Consider the following 24402-nt stretch of genomic DNA (forward strand, 5'->3'; position numbering starts at 1 on the left):
ATGACAATGTCCCTCTATCTCCAGCATACAAAGCTTTACACACCATAAAGCTATATATTTTTCAATTCCTCTTATGTAAGCTGTAATTGAAGTTTTACATATACTATACAGCAAGTACATGATTTTTACAAGGATTTCTTGTCGTTAGCGTCGGTATTGAACTGCACCTGGAGTCAAAGCAATTTGACATGTCACACCGCACGTGACTACCAGTTTGACAGGAAAGTAACGAATACTGCCACAGTGAAGATACCCAAGGTGTCAGCCAGTCATACGGGTACCTACTCCTGTCAACTGGCAGGTGCTACACGAGGTGACTTCGAGGACTGTGTATTTAATCTCGATGAAGGTATTGAAATATTTTGAAGTATTTGTAAGGTTCTAGATACTCTTTTGCTTAGGCGATATGGGTAGACTGAATCGTGTCCAAATCGTTTACGAATTTTGTTTTAGAGTCTTTACTCCCGTTTTGTTCTTCTTTTCTTTATTTGCCTTCTCGAGGTATTTGTTAATGATGCACCGCAGAATTATTCTGTGACAGGACAAGCGACCTACTGTAACATCCCGTCTGTCAAGCCGATGGAGACGGCGACGTTAACCTGCAACTTTAATGTTGACATCAACAAAACGAAAACAAACTTTAACATCGTCCACTTCAGTGGTCAGAATAACACAGGTAAAAAATCACTCTTGAGATATGCAAAATAATGACTTCTAATATTGTTAAGCAAATGCATTGTTCATCATTGAAATGTTTCTTTTATACAAAATCAGTAAATTATTACACGTCTAACAAAGCATTTGTCTGTGCTGTAGGTGTTGATGTGTTGAACTGTGTCTGGCAACACGATGACCTGATTTGCGACATCACATCGGGTTTTGAGTTCAGCCGCCCGGTGACGGACCGCCTCGCCGTTACTATTCCACGGGCAAACCACAGCCACATTGGAGAATATTTGTGTCATCTTCAGCAATATTTAGATAAGGCCACACGTTGTAAATTTATTCTAGGTAATTCTAATTTACTTCCTTAAAACCGTCTAATTAGTTGTTTGGCCAGTTCTTTAATCTCGCACCTGACGAGAGATAGAGAGATTAAAGTGTCATGACGGTTTAAAACAGTGTCTCAAGAGTTTACTGTCTTACGATAGATTAGTAATTTTCAAAAGAAATGTAATGTGAATCAGCAGTCCTTTTACCATAATGCTGTATTATATCATTAACAGTGTCAGTTCTTTAGTTCCAGACTCAGGAGCAAACAGCACCGTGTCTGTGATTGTTGGGGTACTCATCACAATAATTCTGTTGGTGCTGATGGTTGTGGGAATCCTACTTTACCGCAGATTTTCAGTCACAAAGTACGTGAGCGATCGTAAACAATATTTCTAGTTTCTACAGCCAAGTATTACTACCAGCCTTAAACTGTTTTCTCTGTAAACGAGTTTCTGTGCAAGCAAAACGAATTTTGGATCAACTTAAAAATCATTTTTTTTATGCAGAAAATTATATTCATCCTTTGAATTTTATGTAATTCTGGCATCTGCATTTAAAGGTAAAATGTAAACATACGTTTATCAGGTCAGCTGGTTCACTAGTTAATTAAAGACTGGTTGATTGCTGATTAAATTATTCATTACAGAAGGAATAATAAAGCAACACTTACTAATGGAGAAGACCAACCAATGCTGCCTATTCATGTAAGATTCATACTCTTCTATATGTGATTATTGACGGCAGACGTTTTGACCGACTTGTATGCGTTTATAGGGTGGTGACTTAGCAAATCTTGATGCATATATCAATAAAAATAGTCGCATGTAGGTTCGGTTAGAGTATATTTTAGAGTGTGTACGTGACACTGGCGTGATAAGTTTCATAACTCTAAGGATCATTACATATTTCAGGCTACCGATGAGACTACACAAAGATTGCAGGAAAGTCTATCAGTCAGCATGAAGACCATGTACCCAGAAAATCTCACAGCCTCCTACTTCGTGCCTTCACTCTACCTAAACAGAAACACCTACACAAACGACAAGATGGCGAGGGAGAAGGTTGTTGTCATGAAACCCGCACAAGACGACACACTGAGGCACGACCACGCCATCCAGCACGTCCTCAACTGTCTGCGCCACCTGGCGGACAGAGACCAGCAGGCCATGTTTGTCCTCTCACAGTTCACCTGTGACGACTACCTGGCTAGTGTTGACGAGCAGTTTGCCCACCACAAGCTGCCGATGCCCTCTGACCTCACACGTCGTGACACGGACTATGAGAACTTTGATGTACTCATCGTCCACCGACAGTACGGTGTAGTGGTTGTGGTGGTGAAGGCGTCTGTCTGTACAGCAGACATGGGGGTAGAGATAAGAGACAATGAGAGGGTTGTACAGGATTTACGTGAAGCTGTCAAACAGTTGGATGGAGCGGAGCGCATGTTGAAGCATCTCATGGCGGATGTGAGGCCTGATACTTTGATACGTAAAACATTGATGTTACCAAACCTCTCGCTGACATCACTTGAAGAAATATTGGCAAAACATCAAGACGTAGCGAAGGTAAGGTTTTTTATGTTCGTTCATTTGTTTTGGTTTTGATTTTATTTTTAATTTTTAAATTTATTTTAAATTTTTTTGTTATGTTTGTTACTGGGCCGTGTTCATTTCCTTGCAATGACAGTAGATAGAGTTATAGACCGTTACTTTTTATGAACTAATGTACACATTTGATTATTTGAATACAATTTGTCGCATAACATCATCGCTCAGTTTTAAACATCTTTTTATTTCCATGTAATTATATTTAATCTAATATCATCGTTAAAGGTATCTAAGATAGTCAGCACTTAATCATTAAATTATGTATAAACGTACAAAATCATTTTTTTAAAAGAAAGGTTATTTAAGTAAAAAATAAAAAAGTTATTAAAATTACTTTGGCGAAGCTGAATTTAAGCCGTGTGTTTTATGTTTGGTCGGTCGAATCACAAATATCAGAATAAGAATGAGTGTTTATAACTCATCACAAATAAGATATACCACACTCTCTACACGGACCAGTAATGATAAATCAAGGATAACAGCCAGTGGATAGTGATGGACTTAGAGGCACAGTGAACAACAGAAGAAAAGGTACAACAGTAGAACGTAAAGCAATGTAGAAAGGTACACAGATAGTACTTTGTGAACAGATATGTTTTCAGAGCGTGTGAATGTAGCCTTGTAGTCCGAGTTGTGAATGTGATGTGGAAGAGAGTTCCGCTGCTTAGCAGCACAGAGGGAGGATGTCCGTTGTCCGTATGTGACTGTCTGTCTGGGAGGGAGGATAGAATAGGGAGTCTGATGAAGACCGAAGGTTTCGGTTAGGTGTGTGGACAGAAAAGATTTCATTAAAGTAGTAGGGGGAGGAACTTTTAAAGAATTCATAGCAGAGAGTTAAGAGCTTGTAGTTTATTGTAGCTTTAACTAGTAGCCAATGAAGAGAGTAAAGAAGTGGTGTGACATGTTCACATTTGCAAATCCGGTAAATGCGACGAGCAGCTGAGTTCTGGACTTTCTGAAGCTTGTGGATGAGGTACTGTGGAAAGCCAGCAAAATAAGAGTTGCACTAGTCTAGTTTAGACAGATACAGTGGGCTTTTGTATCGCATTGTATCACTCTAATAATTTCAAAATTGCATATAAAATGTTTAAGTTGTAAAATCCTACATGTGTTTGTGTGTCAGGCTTTACGACACTGCACTGGGCTGACAGACTTGTCTGACATCTCTAGGGAGTGTTTATGTGCTGATCAGCTCCACGGTGACAACATGGTCGACCAGCTACAAAAGTGGCTTCGAGTTCGTCCCACTTCGTCGGCTGATCCAAGCCACAGTGAAAATGACTACAAGATGATTTTGTCCAGGTGAGAATCTTCGAAAGAAAGCAAATCCACCAACATTCATGTGCTCACGTGTGCGACCTCTCACACACTTCTCAATGAACATACATGATTTATATGAAGTAATAAATACATTAAAAAGAAAAGATTTTTCAAACAATATTTTTTTTTTTTATTCAGATTCTGTGCCGCCACCAGACCGTACCTGACGCTGCCTGACGGTCGTCGTGTGTGTACACCAAGCTCACTGCAACAGGCCGTCAGTCTGACAGGCGAACTCTTCAACTGCTCCATCATCCACCCTGAACATCAGCAGCTTGTGACTGCAGCGCCACCTCGTGTCTTTGTGTCCGGACCGCCAGGGTCAGGCAAAACCACTTCACTGGTGCTGATGGGGAAACAGTGGCTGTCAGAGGGCCACAAGGTCTGTGTGCTCAGTACGTGGAGGGAGAATCGAACATCATCAAAGTTTCTTTATGGCATGCTGGCAGAATTTTCAAAAAGAATGGACAAGGCACGTGCACCAAAAGACCTCAAAGTGTGTCCGCAATCTATCGAAATGGAGACTGAAAATACAAAAAACGACATTCTGATATTTGAGGAAGTGGACCTAGAGAAAAAGGAGATGAAAATGATCATCAAGAAAATAAACTACCTCTCAGCTTCAGGCGGCTTGTTCATACTTGTCGATGATGCAGGCCCTTATAGGTAAGCTTTAACTTATATATTCTTTTTAAAATGTTGCCTCGTTTCTCATCAAACGAATGGAACTACGGAAAATGGGCGAGTGATTGACTGTTGTGCTTTTTTCCTTCTTTTTTTAGATAAATATATTACTCTGTGGGAATGTTAATACAATGTTTATACATTTCTCACTAGCTATCTCGCCACACGACTCACGAGCATCCACGCGTTCTATTCTCTAAGCAAAACACACGTGACGGCATTTACAACAAGAAAAATCTTATCAAACATACAAATTGTGTAAATTACAAAAACCATGTTCTCGGATCGCCTCAAGGGTTATAGCATTATCTGTGTAATCTGTAATTGCATTGTCACAATACTAATACCGCCGGTTAAAACCACCACTATGCTCTCTCAAATAGATAGTTCATCCACTTAGCTTTTCCAGTTGTTATTTCTACTCTTGTAGTGCAAATACCGAACACTTTCTGTTCCCTTACCTATTGAAATTCACACACACACATGATATCACGGATGCCACTGGACAAACAAACGCAACACACGCACTAGATTTTAGTAAATCATTAATTTGTCAACGCGAACACGAGGAAAACAATTCCCCTATCTGATATGTGACTAGCTTGTCCACACCACACAGGTGAGAAAAGATGAAGAGTACGTGACCAGTCCACTCTTGTCCGTAAACTCACGCGCGCACACACACACTCACACGCTGAAGTCTGTTTTTCCTAGACATGGCTGTTGACAAAAAATATATTAGATAAAATAGTGAGGCTGAAAACAAACATTGAACGTCATAATGGTGTTGTTAACAGCGCCATTAGAAAAATATATTAGTGTTGTCAAATGTTGTATCATTGCAGTGGGTCGGACTTAAGGTCAATAACAAACATCGTCAATCATTTAAAGGTTCACTCTACCTGGGAATAAAGATACACTAGTACGAGCACGGGCTAGTGTACAAGTAATGATAAGAATCTAATTTACTTAGGAAGCTAATCAGAAAATCTTTTTGGCATTTTTTATACTGTCTTAAAACTCCAAGAATATAATTAAGAATAGGATAATACATGAAATAATATACGGGGAGCTTACCGGGATGAATTTTCTCCTCTAAAAGAATCTTTGACTAGAAAGCAACTAGTTTTTCTTTATAGGTTAAGCATAGAAATATTTCCAAAAAGCTCGTTTCAACAGGAAAGTAAATTCTGTTTGCTTTGCGTAAGTGGGGTATACACACATCTGTAATTTGATGGGATACATTCATTCTTTAAAAAAAAACTAAAATTTCAGCACAGCCACTATGAAGAATCTTAAATATCTCAGTTTTAAAACTAAGGAATTCATTTTCTTGTAAAGTTTCACACCTTAGATGAAGATTCGTGGTGTATGGAGCTCTACACAATGTTTTAAATGCTTATTGCAGTCTTTCGTTTAAATTCACGAGACTATATAAAAGTTTCTTGTGTGTTCTGTTTTTAATTCCAACAGAGAAGATCAACCACTGTTTACGTCCTTTTGCGAGCAACTAGTTGCTGTTAATCCGAAATTGCATCTTTGGGCGGCCAGCTGCCTTACTCACCAAACTCCGAACGGCTGGGATGAGAAACATTTTCACAGGACTGTTTCCTGTCCACCAGCAATACTTCGGGAAGAGAATGTGTTGATGTTAGCGCAGAAGCCAGGATGCAAAAATCTTGTCAAGTGGGATCCCGACAACATAGGTGTCACCCCTACAGAGGGCCTGCCGGTCAAGTATGTCTATCACCATGGACATGGTGTACAAGGTCACAGCCGTGGTTATCCATTTGCGTGTGAAAAGTGCTGTCATGACGTCATCACCTTGCTGAAAGCGTTAGGTTTGGAAACAGATGGTATGTACGACTACTTTGCAACTACAATTCGTTTTATTATTACTCGTATATATTTTATGCTAAATGCTATGTGAACTCCCCATAGTTGTATATTATCAGTAATACTAATGAAGGACTGAATCATACTAAAATATTTCAAATGGTCAACCGTTGTGACTGTGCTAAATATAGTACACTGAAGAGTTGTGGTTTATATGGAGGGGCGAGGACCGTCAAATGTACCGCAAGAGTGGATGAGACTACGAGGTGTCACCAGCTGTACATCTCAACTTTCTTTAGCAGCCATATCACGGTGAAACGTAACTTTATCAACTATGTCAAACATCTTTAAAAGGAGAACCAATTAAAAAAATGGTCATATTCATGTTTAGCTCACAAAGATATTACACATTGGGACCTTCTAAAGTCAGTGAAAAGTTCAGTGTTGACCAGTGTAATATAAAATAAGTTTCTCATATAACGTGTTTTGTTGTAGCGAGGGACATCGGTGACAACTGTCAGACCGCCTCTACGTCCACAGCGAGGTCTGCAAACGGGGAACGTGCCTCGACACCGAGACTTTACCCGACTGACGTGTTGTTCTTGCTTGAGCATGAAGATTTTAAAGACATTTATAATACGATTTTTTGTAAAATTCTTAAAAGGTCTGGCTTTAGCGTACAAGTAGGGAACAACGCAGACAGCGATTTCTCATCTCAAAACGTCGGTCATCATTTGTGGATTTCAAATGCAACACATTTTCAAGGTCTTAAAAGAAAAGTTGTGGTTTATGTGGAGGGGCGAGGACAGTCAAATGTACCGCTAGAGTGGATGAGACTTCGAGGTGTCACCAGCTGTACATCTCAGCTCATCTGGGTCAAGGACGCAGCATCGTCTCATCCAGAAGCATAGTTATGTACATGTAGCAGAATGTGATCACAAGGATTGTTGTTTTAGTCTTACAGATATGTATTTAAAAGAGTATTTCGTTCGCTCTCCATTTCATTAGTATTTCTTGCCATGAGGCACGGTGCTTTTTTAATAATGTGCATACAAAGGAATGTTGAAATTTTGAACATAGCAAAATACCGTTTAATTATTATAATAGAGACATTTCTCCCTGATGTAAATAAGGAAAGGCTTGTCTGACATTCAGACGTATTTGTTTTTGAAACTTCAGGTACCATGCACTTCTGTTTACTCTCTTTCAATCACATAAATTATCTTTACATAACTAAAGACATAGTTTTACGTTCTTAGGAGCCGTCCTATTCAAAGACTGCAAATCCATGGCAGATATCATTAGAATGGTCTCAGTAACAGCAACAGTAGTCATGGCTAGGCTGGACAAGGTATGGCTTGTATGCCATATCTTCAGGTTTTCCTTAAAATGCAACCTATAAAAATCTCGTATTACAGATCGTACTTTACGGGCATGGGCTTTTCAACATAATAGAGTGAGCTGGTTGTCCTGTACAAGACTTGCTCATTATCGCCCCACACAGCGCCGATTCACACCCTAATGACCGATACTAGTCAATGACCACATCAAAATACTGTATTTGAAACATGCTAGTCATGATGTTTGTATTTTTTAATGTCTTTGAGTAGTAATTCTTTAATTATTTTATTTAATTATACATTATTTGAAAAATAAAATATATAACTAATATTTACGTTTGTTCTTATTTCTAATAAAATATATGTCCTCTGCTTTCCCAGACTGGAATCTTAAAGCAGGTTGCAAACTTTAAAAACAAACCACAGAGACTTGGAAACGGGTACCAAAAATCAAATCTGAACAAACATATACAGAATAAATGAAGAAAGGAAGAGGTTAAAGTGTTTCTTGGTGATACTGTTGAACATAAATTTTCTGCCTTTCTAGAAATATAATCATCCTAAAAATGGTGATCATAGTATTTTCACAAATGTGTAGTACCCATGCCAAGTAACAGCTGTAGACGTCGTGAAAAGTTGCATTCAAACGTCTATAATTGATCCCAAAGCAAACCTTGTTGGTCTTCTACTCATCATCATTATCATTAGTCCCTGACCTGGAGCAAGCTATTACAGGGTAACCCGATGTTACTGTCGGCGAGTCCCTCCCAAAGATTCAAAGGCACAGTTGTTAGCGGGGTTACTGAACCCGAGGCAATAAATATGTAATTTAACATCGAAATTAAACAGGCTTATAAAGAGAAAAACATCTACCGGAAACCCTGCTAATAACTGCCAGTCTCCGGAGACAGTTATCTTAGCCCCAAGACCTCTAACATTAATGGTGCCAAGCGAATATGTTAACCACTAACTACTCTGTCAGTCTCCCCCTCGGAATGTTATTTGTTGTGTGGTTTCGCGCGACCTTGGCTGTTTGAGTGTGTGTGCCTGTATGTCTATATTTATATCCGTGAGAGCGCTTTGTGTTCTGAACAAGAAAAATGCGCGTTCACTTTTGAAAACACAAAAGGAAGGAAGTCTATTCAACAGGAACTTTCCGTTCTAACTCAAGTGACCTAGATGGAACGACCGGTCTGACATGATGGACTCATCTCATTAATTACTCCTCTCCAAGTGTTGGTGAGTATAGTCGACCTGCTTTATGACCTGCTTCTGGTATTGAGTGCTAGCCACGTGTGTTAACAGGTTATTTATTTTTCTAACTGTAATCATGGCTACAACAAGCACAGGATCGTAGCATTTTTCTACTAGTTGTGAAGTTGTCACACACCGACACCTGATAACAAACAGAGCGTCAGGGTGTGAAGGTCAGAAAACAAGGCCGTGAATAACTCGCCCCACAACCTGTCGTTACCAGGTGTCAAAAAAATGAATTATCTGAAAAATTACTGTCGACACACATGACAATGAGTCAAATGCCTGTCTATCTGCTTATGCTTTAGAAAATATTTTTTCTAGTTGCCATACAATGGCCGACGCTTTTGATTAGAATATGCACACCAACATGTAGGAGTTGTTATTGTCTGATCTTCACTTAAATTGTTTACGTGTCACAAGATGAAGTAAACAAAAATTGTGTAGCTAATACAAGGTTGAAGGTTGACACAATGACTTGTAGCAATATTTCTGTGGTGTATGTGTGAACACTGAGGTATATCGCGGTGCAGACACACTCGTTATTAAGAATCCGTCGGAGATTGTGCAACTCGAGACATGACTAGACAGGTCGTGTGACTAGTCATAAGGTCACAATGTCTATGTCAAGGGGTTTCACGAACAGTCATGTTACAAAAGCTGCTGAAATGTTTTTATCGCTTGTGACTCAAATAATTAAAGCCTTATGTCAAATCCGCTCATTGCTCTGTCACCCGATGTGTCGTGTGTTCAAGTTGCACACAATACACCCGGTACACGTCACGTGCCTACATTTACAGGTGTATGCATTGCAGCTCTACCATGCAGCAGACTAGGAGTTTATTTAGGCCTACACTGAATTAGGGTAGGAGAGATGGATTAATATATATATATCAGTTTATCTGATCTGTGCTGCTTGAGTGGTTGATAATGTTTCACTATCAGACTTAAAGCTGTAAATCTGATACCCGAAACAAAAGGGTTGTTAAATGTGTTAATTGTTTTGCTCTATCCTGGGGTACAGACTAATGAAGTATAATCACATGTTTACACATTTACATCTCTACTTGTGCTACATTGTTCCACGTGTGCAGAGGGGAACATAAAAACCTTTACCATTGACTGATTGTATGTTAATATTAGACTGTACAGGTGGTGTCGACTAAGGCACACCTGTACAAAGAAGGAATAGACCCTTTGAGTGCTTTGACCGGCCTTGTAACCCTGTCATGAGAGCAGGCAATAGTTATATAGGTTACCTGAGTGTAGGTGCAAACTGTAGATTAGGTTACAAGGGACTGGGCAAAGAAGACTAGCAGGTAAGACACATAAACTGCGAGAATGAAGTCATAAGGCATTACTAATATCGGGTAGATGAGGAAAGTCTAGGTCCTTGCCTAGAATGCGTGCATTAACTGTGGATAGCGGCTGAAAAAATAACAATACTTGTATAGTGCATTAGTGCGGAATCTCCAAGCTTCACATTACCAGGCCATTAACATCAATAGAACTCAGAGTGGAAACAGTAATGCTGACTCATTGGGTTAGAAAAACGTCTGTAGCGCTCCTTGATGACTTGGAAGACATTTAATCGCCTGCGATCTTGTAATCAAGACCAGCAGCACTCGTAAAAGTGAAATACTCACCTTGGAGTGAACACTCAGTTTGGCAGTGTTGAGAAATACTAGACAATTATGAATTGTATTGGCTGTGTATCATGGTAATAAAAGTAGCAATGAGCAGATAATGTAATAAACCTCTGACATCCGCCAACAAATTTTGAGTTGTGTTTCTCTCTGACCGACCTACTACTTATTTAAGTTTTGAATTTTCACATAATTTGCAATTTTCTTTGATTTCGATCTCTCTTCGCCATATGTTTCATATGTGTCTTCCGTATACAGTGGAACCTCGGTTAACGAACTTAATCCGTTCTGGAAAGCTGTTCGTTATCCGAAATGTTCGTTATCCGAAACAATTTTTTCCATAAGAAATAAAGGAAATAGATTTAATTGGTTCCCAGCCCCTGTTGACTCGCTAATATTTGAAAGTTACAGGCTATATTACTATATAGGTATTTGTTTAATGAGAACAGTTATAATGCAATATAAATGGAGTTAAATAAACATAAAAACATTAACGAAAGAATTTAAACATCAGAAAACTCGCCGTTTTGACGGCGTGGGTGGAAGCAGATGTGGGGAGGAAGGCGTGTAATTACTGCTTTGATTCCCCCTCCATGAGCACACGTGACATTGTAAAATCGGGGGTGACTTCCCTTTTCTGTAGCTTTGAGGTTAAAGGAACAAACTTGTCCAGTGTCTGTTCCTTCTGCTTTTTTGTAAAACACTTCGGTAATACGACATCACATATCCGACAGACGCATGACACCTTCATACTTTGAAATCATTTCCTTTTTCAATTCATTTGTTGGCCGCTTCCTTGTCATTACCTCACTACTATTAATTGCTCTTAATCTTCTTTGGAGCCATGATTGAGGATTATCTTATTAAAATAAAGCACAACAATCACTAAATAAGAAGAATGCGCACAGATAAGGAACGACTGATCGTAACTGTGTCTCGAGCGCGAATGATGACAAGCTGGTCGGTCACGTGTGGTTCACGTGGCTGTTCGTTATCAGAGACAAACTTTTGACGAAATTTTTGTTCGTTATCCGAAATATTCGCTATCCGAGGCGTTCGCTAACCGAGGTTCCACTGTATCTTTCTTTAGTCTGTGCTCATTACTTCGTGTCTTATAAACAATCAAATGTCCTCCAGTACTTATTCATAAACCTTTCTATCTTAAATTCTATTAAGTCTGCTGGAGGGAGGGTAACTTTTAAAGATGCCTGAATGCTGTCATCTGGAACAAAGATATAAAATTATAAATGTTTACATTTAATATAATGATATTGCTTTTGCTTACAGATTAAACTACTATGGGAGAGATGGTCAATAGTAGCGCACGATGTTCCTCTCGGCATTTTCTTGTGGTTATATTCATACTCAGAATTATTTCAAGAGTAACTGGGCAAGGTAACTGTTACCTTTACTGTCAGACATAATTTGTTTTGTTTCCTTTCGCACTAATCTTATATCATCTAGCTACGTTCTCACAATATATGTATAATGCATCCTTTGGAAAAAAAAGGATGACAACAATTGTAGATGTAGATTTCAGGTGCAGGTTTTATTTGGCATCATCATCATCCTCATCGTCATCGTCACCGTCATCATCAACTTCTTATCGTTCTCCTCTTTTTTCATCATTACTGTTATTTATACCACCTACATCAGGCCAACACCAAAACAGCCAGAGTTCATGGATGTGTTTTTGTTTGAGCTTTTTACTTTGCTTGTAAAATCAATTCCAGACAACAAAGTAACATGTGACGTGCCCTCTGTGACGGCGCTAACAAGCACGTCACTAACCTGCAACTTTCCTGAAGACATCAGCCAGACTAGAAAGGATGTGTCTGTGTACCTGTACAAAGAGAGTGAAAATCCAGGTGTGTACCTTAGTACTCAGTTTGCTACATCTAGCTTTCTCTTTTTTTGGCAAAATCAAAGATCTAGTTTTAATTTTTTTTTTAAACGAAGTATTTAAGAAAACTTTTTATCAGCGCTCTTTATCACAGAAACACAGGCAAGTGTGCTCAGACACTTTATCATAAAATAAAAATAAAGTGGTTGAAATCGAGAATAATTGATTATCACTTCTCACATTTCTGTCCAGACGCCATCTTAGACTGCTGGTGGCTGGGAGGACACATGGACTGTTACTCTGCCCCCGGCTATAAACACACCAAGTCCATCTCTCGCCAGCTGACTGTGACCATACCGCGAGCTGCTGCCAATCAGACCGGAACCTACGCTTGTCAGGTGGCTGGCTACGGTCCTGATCAACTTAGAACCTGTGACTTTAAAATCCAATCAGGTGAGTTATACAGAGTCTAATAAAATTCAGTTAGTAAAAGTAAAAGTAAAATGCACTGAAGCCACAGTTATAAATTTCGAGTTCAGATCCCATGTCAGGTCACATGAACGTGTTTCTGAATTAGACACAGGTTAAAAGTGCTGTTTTTCCTCTGGTTTAATATATATCTTTTGAATATCCTTTATTTCTCTCTGCGAAAACATTTACTTAAAAGTATTTTCATATTAAAAAAGCGATTCCAGCCTACCGATTAAAAAGTGATCATCACTGAAAAAACCGCTATTAAACTCTTTTTCTCTGATACCTTACAGGCCCTAAAACAATTTGTGATGCACCATCGGTGAGGCAGGGATCACCAGCTTTGCTGTCATGTTACTTTTCTGAAAATGTCGGAGAAACTAAAAGAGATTTTTCTGTATACCATGTCTCAAGTAAAGGTTCTCAAGGTATTGTAAATAGTACAGTTATCTTTTTTTTTTTTAATTCTTTTAGTAAACTAGTTTAGGTTGTTTGTAACTTTGTTGAAAGGTCAATGTAACTTTATGTTTGTAGATTGATATTTTTTATGGTTTCTAATGTCAGTTTCTCTTGATTTATTCGTTTTTTAATATCAGTCAATCAATCAGAATGTAATTATGTCTCTTTCCCTCCAGCATATAACGGTATGCAATCTATTAAAACATATATGTATATAAATCAACCCACATATATATTTATGGAAGAAGTGTTTACTAATAACATGTTTATCTATTTTTGATGCATTTTTTTCTTGATTAGAGATCGTCTTGACCTGCACATGGAACCAAGGCAGTTTGACCTGTCACAACCCACCTAACTACCAGTTTGATAGGAGAGTAACGAACACTGCCACAGTGAAGATAACCAAAGTCTCAGCTAGTCATACGGGTACCTACTCCTGTCACCTTGTAGGTGCCACACGAGGTGACTTCGAGGACTGTGTATTTAATCTCGATGAAGGTATTGAAATATTTTTAAGGCTCTAGATACTCTTTTGCTTAGACGATAATAGTAGACTGAATCGTGTAAATGTCGTTCACTTCGTAAGAATTTGTTTTATAGTCTTTAACCCCTTCTTGCCTTTTCATTTTATTTTTTTTTTGTAGTCTTGCCTTCTCGCAGTATTCGTTAATGATGCACCGCAGAATTTTTTTATGACATGTTTTATGAGTCTGTACCCCCTTTTTGCTTTTTCGGTTTTTGTTTGTTTGTTTGTTAGTTTGTTTGTTTTCTTGTTTGCCTTTTTGTTGGGTTATTTTCTTGCCTTCTCGTACTATTCGTTAATGATACACCGCAGAATTTTTTGGTGACAGGACAAGCGACCTCCTGTAACATCCCGCCTGTCCAGCTTATGGAGTCGGCAAAGTTAACCTGCAACTTTAGTGTCGACATCAACAAAACAAAAACAAACTTTAACATCGTCCACATCAGTGATCAAAATAAAACAGGTAAAAATCAATTCTGAGATATCCAAAGTAATTTCTTCTAATAATTATTACTAAGCAGATACATTGTGCATCATTCAAGTATTTCTTCTATACAAAATCAGTAAATTATTACACGTATGACAAAGCATTTGCATGTGCTGTTTTCTGTGATGTAGGTGTTGATGTGTTGAAGTGTGTCTGGCAACACGGTGACCTGCTTTGTGACGTCACATCGGGTTTAGAGTTCAGCCGCCCGGTAACGGACCAACTTAACATCACAATTCCAAGAGCAAACCACAGCCACACTGGAGAATATTTGTGTCATCTTCAGCAATATTTAGATAAGGCCACACGCTGTAAATTTGTTATAGGTAATAGTAATTTATTTTCTTGAAATCGTTTAATCAGTTGTTTGGCCAATTCTTTCATCTCGCACCTGACGAGAGATAGAGAGATTCGAGTGTCATGACGGTTGAGGACAATGTCTAAAGAGTTTACTGTCTTTAAAAACATCAGTAATTTTCAAAGGAATGTAATGTGAAACAGCAGTCCTTTCACCATATTGCTGTGTTATATCATTAACAGTGTCAGTTCTTTAGTTCCAGACTCAGGAGTAAACAGCAAAGTGTCTGTGATTGTTGGGGTACTCATCACAATAATTCTGTTGGTGCTGATGGTTGTGGGAATCCTGCTTTACCGCAGATTTTCAGTCAGAAAGTACGTGACTGATCGTAAACAATATTTCTAGTTTCTACAGCCAAGTATTACTACCAGCCTTAAAATGTTTTCTCTGTAAACGACTTTCTGTGCAAGCAAAATGAATTTTGGATCAACTTAAAAAATTTTTTTTGTCTGCAGAAAATTATATTCATACTTTGAATTTCATGTAATTCTAGCATCTGCATTTAAATGTAATATGGAAATAAACGTTCATTTATCAGGTCAGCTGATTAGTGTGTTAATTAAAGGCTGGTTGATTGCTGATGAAATTATTTATTACAGAATGAATAATATAAGAACGCTTACTAGTGGAGAAGACCAACCAATGCTGTCTATTCAGGTAAGATGTATAGCCTTCTGTATCTGATGATTAGTAAAACTTGATGCATTTGTCAATCAAAATAGTCGCATGTAGGTTAGGTTAGAGTACGCTTTTAAGTGTGTACTAATCCTAAGGATTGTGACTAATTACAGACTACCGATGAGACTACAAAAAGATTGCAGGAAAGTCTATCAGCCAGCATCCAGACCATGTACCCAGATATTCTCACCGCCTCCTATTTTGTGCCTTCACTCTACATCAACAGAAACATGTATAGAAAGGTTGAGGTGGCGGGTGAGAAGGTCGTTGTCATGGAAGCCGCACCAGAAGACACACTGAGCACGACCACGTCATCCAGCACGTCCTCAACTGTCTGCGCCACCTGGCGGACAGAGACCAGCAGGCCATGTTTGTCCTCTCACAGTTCACCTGTGACGACTACCTGGCTAGTGTTGACGAGCAGTTTGCCCACCACAAGCTGCCGATGGCCCTCTGACCTCACACGTCTGACACGGACTATGAGAACTTTGATTACTCATCGTCCACCGACAGTACGGTGTAGTGGTTGTGGTGGTGAAGGCGTCTGTGTGTACAGCAGACATGGGGGTAGAGTTAAGAGACAATGAGAGGGTTGTACAGGATTTACGTGAAGCTGTCAAACAGTTGGATGGAGCGGAGCGCATGTTGAAGCATCTCATGCCGGATGTGAGGCCTGATACTTTGATACGTAAAACATTGATGTTACCGAACATTTCGCTGAGATCACTCCGAGAAGTATTGGAAAAACAAAAAGATGTGGCAAATGTAAGTTTTATTATACTTTGTGGTTTACTCACTTTTTGTGCTACCTGCCTGCTTTCTGTCTTCAAATAAAAAAAAGAGCATGCTTCAAATCGGTTTCTAATTAAAATGACATATGCAGTGCTTAAAAAAATGTTAACATTGAACTATACGTATTAAACATTTATTCTTTACGTGTAATATTAAAGACAATTTCTTGGCATAACAAATCTGTGAAAAGCTATAAACTAAAAATTAAATAGCCTGCATATTAGTTAATGAATATTTTGCTTGAATTAGAGACAATTGTGATAAAAATCACGTTTTAAATGTGATCAAATTCACATCCTTCTTTTTTAAATGACTGTGATGTGGGCCACACATTCTTTGAAGAACGTGCAGAGCAGGGTGTAGAAAGTCTTCACACCTTTCTCGATCATGGGCTGCGTGTTCTGTTTACTAGTGTGTGGCTTGCCAGTGCCACAATGGTTATCGCCTTTCACCCGTACATACCTCACAACACTGAGGGTTGGATGTCATGAGTTCCGCTCTCGTCTCGGACACGCTGCTCTTTCTCGGCATGTGGCATCTGTGTACAGGGCTGACTGCGATGCTCGTATATAACTTTAGTTGCTGGCTCGGCGTAAAACACAGATTCCATCCCCCTCAACCCATCGCCTGTATACTATGGTCTATTTCAGCGAGTATGACAGTGATATTAATGTTGGCTTGACCGGTTATAGACTCATTGATGACTTGACTAATTGAAAAGAAATGCACAATTTACTCAAAATCCATTTTATTATTATCTTTTGCATTTGTTTTTTTCAGGCTTTAAGGAAGAGCACCGGGCTCACAGAGTCGCTTGATATCTCTGGTGAATGCTTGTGTGCTGATCAGTTGCACAGTGTCAACATGGTCGACGAGTTGAAAGTCTGGATACAAAAACATCCTTCAGGATCGGAGGTTGATGCTAACATCAGCGATGATAACTACCGAAAGATAGTCTCTAGGTGAGAATTAGGTCAGGAAAAGCTAAAACATACACACGAATAAGTAAACGCATATATTTATACATACATGTCACAGACACTTATACTCACTGGGTATTTGCGCGTATTTTTTCAGTTTTGAACAAAAAAACTATGCCTCTCTTTGTGGGCCCTATTTACATTAAATTTTATTTTAGAAAATAAGTTATAGTACCTGAAAAAAGGAGACGATAACTAGTTACAAACATTCTTAATGCACAGCGATAAAGTTACTAAATAATCAACCACTTTTATGATCAAATGTACCAATAGAAAGTTTCTGAAATCGAGTTGTATGGTCATCAGGAAAATGAAAGCGTTTTATAGTTCGACGCAAAGTCACTCCCTTAAAGCTGTTTCATCAGTTCTACTTACAGTTAATCATCCAAAAAGATATATATTCCATATGTATCTTAAACTTGGGGACACACGCTAAAACAACTTGTCACTGCCTATTCGGGACAAGCGACCGCAACACCTTGCTGGGCTAAATACTGCAGGATAAATACTGCTTCTATGAAAGCTACAAAGTAAACATTACTAATACACATCCATATCAAAATACAACCAAAATTCAAATGTTACAAAAATTCGAAGTATAAAATAAATGTGATTACCGAGCCTTACTTGCAAGATGCAGCCTTCACTTCCATATACCTAGTGTGTCTCCCAACCAAGTAAACCTATGGGCGGCGACGGTTATTTTTACTGTTTCCTCTTTTCTCTTCCAGCGATAAAACATACTATGCAGACTTTATGTACCCCTTCTGTGACTATATATATTTACACCCTCGCCAAAACACATACACAGTCATATAGAAGAAGAATCATTTAATAAATTAAAAAAGTAAATCCAAGCACATATCTGGGAAGAATATTTCTATTTCAGATTGTGTGGTCCAGCCACCAGACCGTCCTTGACCCTGCCCGATGGCCGTCGTGTGTGTGCACCAAGTTCACAGGAACACGCCGTCAGTCTCACAGGAGAACTATTTAACGGCGCCATCATCCACCCTCAACATCAACAACTGTTGACAGAAGCGCCACCTCGTGTCTTTATGTTCGGACCCCAAGGGTCCGGCAAAACAACCTCGCTCAGACTGATGGGCAAGAAATGGTTGTCAGAGGGTCACCGGGTCTGTGTTCTCTCAACATGGTGGGACAAAGAAGCATCCTCGAGGTTGTTGCACGGTATGCTGTTAAAAGATGAAGCACAGATAAGATGCAACTTTAAGCAATCAAAAGACAGGGTGTGCACTGATCAAGTCAACCGTGAGAGTTCTACACAAGAAACATCATCAACGATAAAGTCAACCAAAGAAAACAAAGCAGAATTGAAGAAAGATGCTAAATCAAAGAAAGACATAGTGAGATATAAAGAAGTAAACTTGGAGCGCACAGATATGAAGAAAGTCATCAATGACTTGTTACAACTGTCATCCACTGACGATCTGTTCATCCTTATTGATGACGCAGGACCCTTAAAGTACATTTTATAATATTTTTTAAATTAAAAAGTACGTACGCTCGCGCGCGCACACACACACAGGCATGCTCCTAGAGACAGATAGTTAGATAGGCAGAATTGGACGCAGACACACAAAATAATCACACAGACATATACAGAAGCACGCTGCAGTCATGTTTGTAAGCTACATTACCTACATGTTATGTGTTGTTTAAGCACAGGACTCTAATTAACAGTCTCTACAAAACAAAGCGGGTTCGTGTGTGTGTATTAACTAATTTTTTTAATGAAAATCCGAAGCTGGAAAATATAACAAAATATTATTACCGCTATGTAAAACAAATTGTCTAATAGGGTATACACTAATTTTTTTTATAAATGTGGTGCTTTGGTGGTGGGGATTGCCAAAATATACAACAAAGGGAAAACAAAATTAAGCAATTAGTCATAATCATGAAAACGTATCAACTATTTGCACTGGTCCCAGATATCTTCAGCCATTTTTTTCACTTCTTTTAGCTTCGGACTCATCATGCCAAAGAAGGTCCAACTATTACATATGTGCTGTTTATGAATGTTTGTAATGTTTTATATCTTCGATATAGGAATTCATTTTGGTTTGTTGCAGTGAAGGAGAATCGTTCAAGTTGTTTTGTGACAAACTGTGGACTGTAAATCAGAATGTGCACCTTTGGGCTGCCAGCTGTTTCAGACAGAGGATTTCAAACGAATGGAAAGTAGTCGAGTACCAAAGAACAGTTTCGTGCCCACCATCATTAATAAGGGAAAAAGAATTGATCAAGATCGCAGATGAAGAAAAATTAAACAAATTTATTAAATTTGGGATGTCAGCACAATAGATGTCGCTCCAACAGAGGGTCTGCCAGTGAGGTTCGTCTACCACACTGGAGAAGGTCATTCAAAGGGTCAACCTTTTTCATGTGTCAAGTGTGGCAGTTGTGTTGTTGACCTGCTGACAGCTCTACACATCAACAAACACAGTAGGAAGTCTTTGCTTTAGTTTTTCTCTGTTAAAAATTTTTGTCTTTGTTATAAATATGACAGCATGATTTATTATTTAACTCAGTCGCACGTTTCGTGACTTTTACTGCTGATATGAATAGATTTTTATTTAAAAGCAGACATATTTGTATGATCTATATTTCTCATTCCTTGTTAGGAGATTAATGATATTTTGTGGGTTTTTAATATTAATAAAAGTAAAGATATGACTAGTTTCTTATGTTTCTCAAATAATGTCAAACACCTTTTCTCTAGGTACAGATATAAGTGAAAACAAAAAGGCGGGTTATAGTTCTATCGACATTTTGGAAAAGTCAGATGGCACAAGCCCAGACAGCCTGACACCCCGTCTCTGCCCGAGTGACGTGCTGGTCCTGCATGAGCACAACAACTGTGAGCAGACGAATTTTTTCAAAACTCTTAAACATTCTGGCTTTAACATCAAAGTGGTGGAGGAAAAGAATATCCATCTTCTGTCTGAAGACAACGGTCATGATGTGTGGGTTGCTGATGGGAGACAATTTCGAGGCTTCAAAAAAACAGTTGTGGTCTACGTGGAGGGAAATGTTGGACAGTCCAATGTACCACTGGAGTGGGTACGACTTCGCGGAGTCACTAGCTGTATAGCTCAACTCATCTGGGTTCGAGTTTAAATGCCAGAGACATCGCACATATAACAAAAGCACGCATACAATCATATCACAGAACCCAACCCATGCATGCACTCATTTTAATGACTAAATGTTTTTTTCGTGTATGTTCTTCTGGCTGTTTTGCCTTTGCATCTAACTAGATGCTTATTGTAATTCTAATAAAATGATAGTAACATTAGCACATTGATTACTGATATTTTCTTTACTTATAGGTACAGTGAAACCTCGGTTAACGAACTTAATCCGTTCTGGAAAGCTGTTCGTTATCCGAAATGTTCGTTATCCGAAACAATTTTTTCCATAAGAAATAAAGGAAATAGATTTAATTGGTTCCCAGCCCCTGTTGACTCGCTAATATTTGAAAGTTACAGGCTATATAGGTAGGTTTATTGAGAACAGTTATAATGCAATATAAATGGAATTAAATAAACATAAAAACATTAACGAAAGCATTTAAACATCAGAAAACTTGCCGTTTTGACGGCGTGGGTGGAAGCAGGTGTGGGGAGGAAGGGGTGGAATTACTGATTCCCCCTCCATGAGCACACGTGACATTGTAAAATCGGGGGAGACTTCCCTTTTCTGAAGCTTTGAGGTTAAAGGACAAAACTTGTCCAGTGTCTGCTCCTTCTGCCTTTTTTGTAAAACACTTCGGTAATACGACATCACATATCCGACAGACGCATGCCACCTTCATACTTTGAAATCATTCCTGTCTTTCAATTCATTGTTGGCCGCTTCCTTGTCATTACCTCACTACTATTAATTGGTCTTAATCTTCTTTGGAGCCATGATTGAGGATTATCTTATTAAAATAAGCACAACAATCACTAAATAAGAAAGGATGCGCATAAAAAAGAACGACTGATCGTAACTGTGTCTCGAGTGAATGATGACATGCTGGTCGGTCACGTGTGGTTCACGTGGCTGTTCGTTATCCGAAATTTTGTTCGCTATCCGAGACAAACTTTTAACGAAATTTTTGTTCGTTAACCGAAATATTCGCTATCCGAGGCGTTCGCTAACCGAGGTTCCACTGTATATGATAAAAATAAAACTAGTTTTGTTATTCAGCGTTGTGAAAGAAGGGAGAAAATTACTCATTAAAAAGTCGGAGAAGAATAAGTGTGTTTCCTCTGATATTTTTCACTTGACAGTATCTGTCATATTACTAGTTGCCGTTTCATGCATATCAATATGCGAAGTGTGTCTTAGAGATACAGTCTTCTCAAGCATTTTGTAAACAACAAAGCATGTTTACGAGTGTGATGATGATGATGCGATTGCGTGTCCATGGTGGCTGGTTGGGTTTCCACCCAAACGTTTCTGCATTAATTCCCATCACATATGCAAAATTTGGCGTGAATATTCTTTTCAAGTTTAAACCAATGATCTTAGGCAAATGTTCTCGATATAAAGGCTGCTTCTTTGTCGCGCAATGGATGCTTAATCTGACCAGCACACGACCGCACCTAATTGCAACACTCACTACTCAAGAAAATAGATAGATGTATACATGTGAAAGAAAAAATAATTAAGTAAAAAGGCATAAATTATATCTACATAAACAGCAATTATCTCAACACCGTGGCTAGCTAGTGATACTCGGCTACTTAGCTTGTTGCCGATAGTCTTTTACTCGTGACGACAGGAACTGGACAGTCAACATTCAACAGTTGGAATTAATCATCCACACTCCAGGGGTATAATTCACAGTTCACATGTATCATGCACAGTTCTCATATATAATTCCAGTTCGCAAGTATATATATAAAATCCACCGTCTTTTGGGAAGCTATATTCCCAACGGTTGATCTACACAAGCTTGTTCCTCGAGAGGGACCAACACGAGAGACACTTGATTGCTGAGGTAGTCGGCAACGATACATCGGTAGATCTCCACCCGACCTACTGTTGGGGTAGCAACTAGGGCAGTCATACACTAACTGCGCGTCAAAGTCTACAACACGGGTACTCCTACCTATCCTCGCCAGGCCGAAACTATTTTAAAACCACTTAGAAGTTTCACCTGACCAACATTTCACAGCCATATAACAGGATGTGAACGACCTGGGACTTAGCCTACATTTTGTGACAAAGCTCGGCTATACTCTGTTCAGACTGACTAAGTTGTTGTCATCTGGAGACGAGTGACTGGTGTGTCATGCTTCCGTGAAGAGTGTCACGCCCACTGACTGCACGTTCTGTGCCTGGCCTGCGATATTTTTTTTTTAAAGCAGGTGGGTGCGAAACAGAGAGAAGAGAGGAAGAGGTAATCGAAAAAATAAGAAGAGAATACAAATATGCTACAAGCTGTTTATTCCTACGGAAATATCCGTAACCTATATCGAAATTTCTCGTAAACTGATTGCTGTGTTCCTTTGGGTTGATAAGGTATTTGCAGGTGAGTGCAGACATTTTTATCATTGTTGTTTAATAGTGTGAGTGGTATGTGTGGTGTGGCAAAGAATAGGTAGACTGCTGAACCCATGCATACACACTTGAGTTTTTCATATTGTCAAAAGGGGGATATTCAAGAAGCCATTTTGAAAGCAAGACATTTGTAGACTTGTAAAAACTAAACCAATTAAAGTGTTGACTGGAACTATGCTGTTATTGTATACATGTACAAATTCGCTAATTGTAGAAATGTTGCATTATAAATAGATTCGTTACATTTAAGTGGTGAAATCCAAGTAATTTATTTTAATGATTATTTTTCAAATCATAAATCAAAATCGTTTTTATGTTTATGCAAACCACAATCGTGTGTGTATGTATATGCATCACAACTAATTTATGAGACAACATTAACTTTTTGTTAACAGTTGTGATGGCTAAGACCACTACATTTCCTGTTCATCAATGTTCTCTTACATTAAAACTTCTTGCATTGCTACTATCTTTCCACTGTGTTCGCGCATTAACACAAGGTAAATAAAAGCTCTATGAATTTTAAATGTTATTTTTACGTTTTTATCTATGATATTCTTAAAGTCGCTTTTCGTTGCACAGTACTCATATATGGTATATTTGTTGCTTTGATATCCCAAATATTTGTTGAAGTATTTAAGCCCTGACATATTACTAATTTCACTTGATTTAGGTTAGTTCTGTGTCTCTTTGTAAGACACACGATTACTCGCATTTAAGTTATCAAATAAAGCCAAGATTAAACGAAGCATATTTCCCACTTAAACATCAAATACTAAGATTCAAAAGCCTAAGTTATTTACTTTGTTCTGTGTAAATGAGTCGCATTGCAAATGTACACAAAAATTTGATCATCGCTCACTCTTTGACTACCATGAACCCAATGTATCAGTCCTGTCATTTTTCTAGATAAAAGGGCTTAGGCTTGGTATTGGCCTTCTTTTAAAATTAGGTTCAATTCACTATCATAAATGTCTCATTCCCTTAACCACCCCGCCATACTTTTACTAAAACTTTACCTGTTATGACTAACAATGTAGTACAAGTTATGATGCTGATTGTGGAAGCAGACAAGTAGTAAACAATAGCAAAAACAAAAGTATACCTAGACGGTAGATTACACTTCTGTCCTAATCTTGTTACAATTCAACATTGTTTATTACTAAAGGGAGAGAAATCACATGTGCGGTACCAGCAGCAGAACTCTTCCAGGACGCAGTTCTGACTTGTAGCTTTCCCGAGGACTTGAGTATCACAAGAAAATCATTCACTGTCTACCACTATGACAAACAGGAAGATTCTGGTAATTTTTTAATTATTTTTTTTTTATCCCTTTTTCATCATTTCCTCCAATTTTCCTTCTCTAGAAAGCATGCTTTTGTTTCAATTCTGACTTATTTACTTTCCTTCCTTCAGTTTTCTATGGCTACATTCTGTCAAAATGATATTAAGTGGTCTGTTAAATATAAGACCTAAATAGTTAAAATAAATACATTATTTTTTTAGTGAAGCGAGTGTCTCGTGATCTTTCTTTGTGAGAAATGAATACTT

At 38.5% G+C, this 24402-nt stretch overlaps 2 protein-coding genes across 4 annotated transcripts in view; both read left to right on the forward strand.

Moving 5' to 3' along the window:
* The first annotated feature begins 8950 nt into the window (after nucleotides 1–8950).
* LOC112575021 overlaps nucleotides 8951–24402 on the forward strand; it is a 34450-nt gene continuing 18998 nt past the window's right edge. Inside the window, exons 1-4 of one of the 2 annotated variants that reach the window (XM_025256504.1) lie at nucleotides 8951–9019; nucleotides 11968–12075; nucleotides 12414–12548; nucleotides 12776–12976. In XM_025256504.1, coding sequence (XP_025112289.1) covers nucleotides 11979–12075; nucleotides 12414–12548; nucleotides 12776–12976 — 433 coding nt within the window. In that variant the 5' untranslated portion in view covers nucleotides 8951–9019; nucleotides 11968–11978. Of the gene's footprint in view, nucleotides 9020–10326; nucleotides 10354–11967; nucleotides 12076–12413; nucleotides 12549–12775; nucleotides 12977–24402 lie in introns of those variants that run through there. The other variant, XM_025256505.1, reaches the window with a different exon arrangement.
* On the forward strand, nucleotides 16002–20657 carry LOC112575031. 2 transcript variants are annotated; one of them, XM_025256526.1, is made up of 5 exons: nucleotides 16002–16267; nucleotides 17075–17256; nucleotides 18164–18791; nucleotides 19371–19743; nucleotides 20021–20657. In XM_025256526.1, exons 1-3 carry the CDS (start codon nucleotides 16064–16066, stop codon nucleotides 18771–18773), a joined length of 996 nt encoding a protein of 331 aa, XP_025112311.1. In that variant the 5' UTR covers nucleotides 16002–16063; the 3' UTR covers nucleotides 18774–18791; nucleotides 19371–19743; nucleotides 20021–20657. The 2 variants fall into 2 exon arrangements, with proteins under 2 accessions (XP_025112311.1, XP_025112310.1); XM_025256525.1 differs by having other exon boundaries at nucleotides 18164–18760; nucleotides 20021–20655.

This window comes from Pomacea canaliculata, linkage group LG11 (genome assembly GCF_003073045.1).
Source record: "Pomacea canaliculata isolate SZHN2017 linkage group LG11, ASM307304v1, whole genome shotgun sequence".
In the NCBI taxonomy this organism is placed as follows: Eukaryota; Metazoa; Mollusca; class Gastropoda; order Architaenioglossa; family Ampullariidae; genus Pomacea; species Pomacea canaliculata.

Coding starts and splice junctions, on each gene's coding strand:
- LOC112575031 (XM_025256525.1), top strand. CDS start 16,064: ATGGGGGTAGAGTTAAGAGACAATGAGAGGGTTGTACAGGATTTACGT. Junction 17,257..18,163: donor TACCGAAAGATAGTCTCTAG/GTGAGAATTAGG, acceptor TTTCTATTTCAG/ATTGTGTGGTCCAGCCACCA. Junction 18,761..19,370: donor GATGACGCAGGACCCTTAAA/GTACATTTTATA, acceptor GGTTTGTTGCAG/TGAAGGAGAATCGTTCAAGT.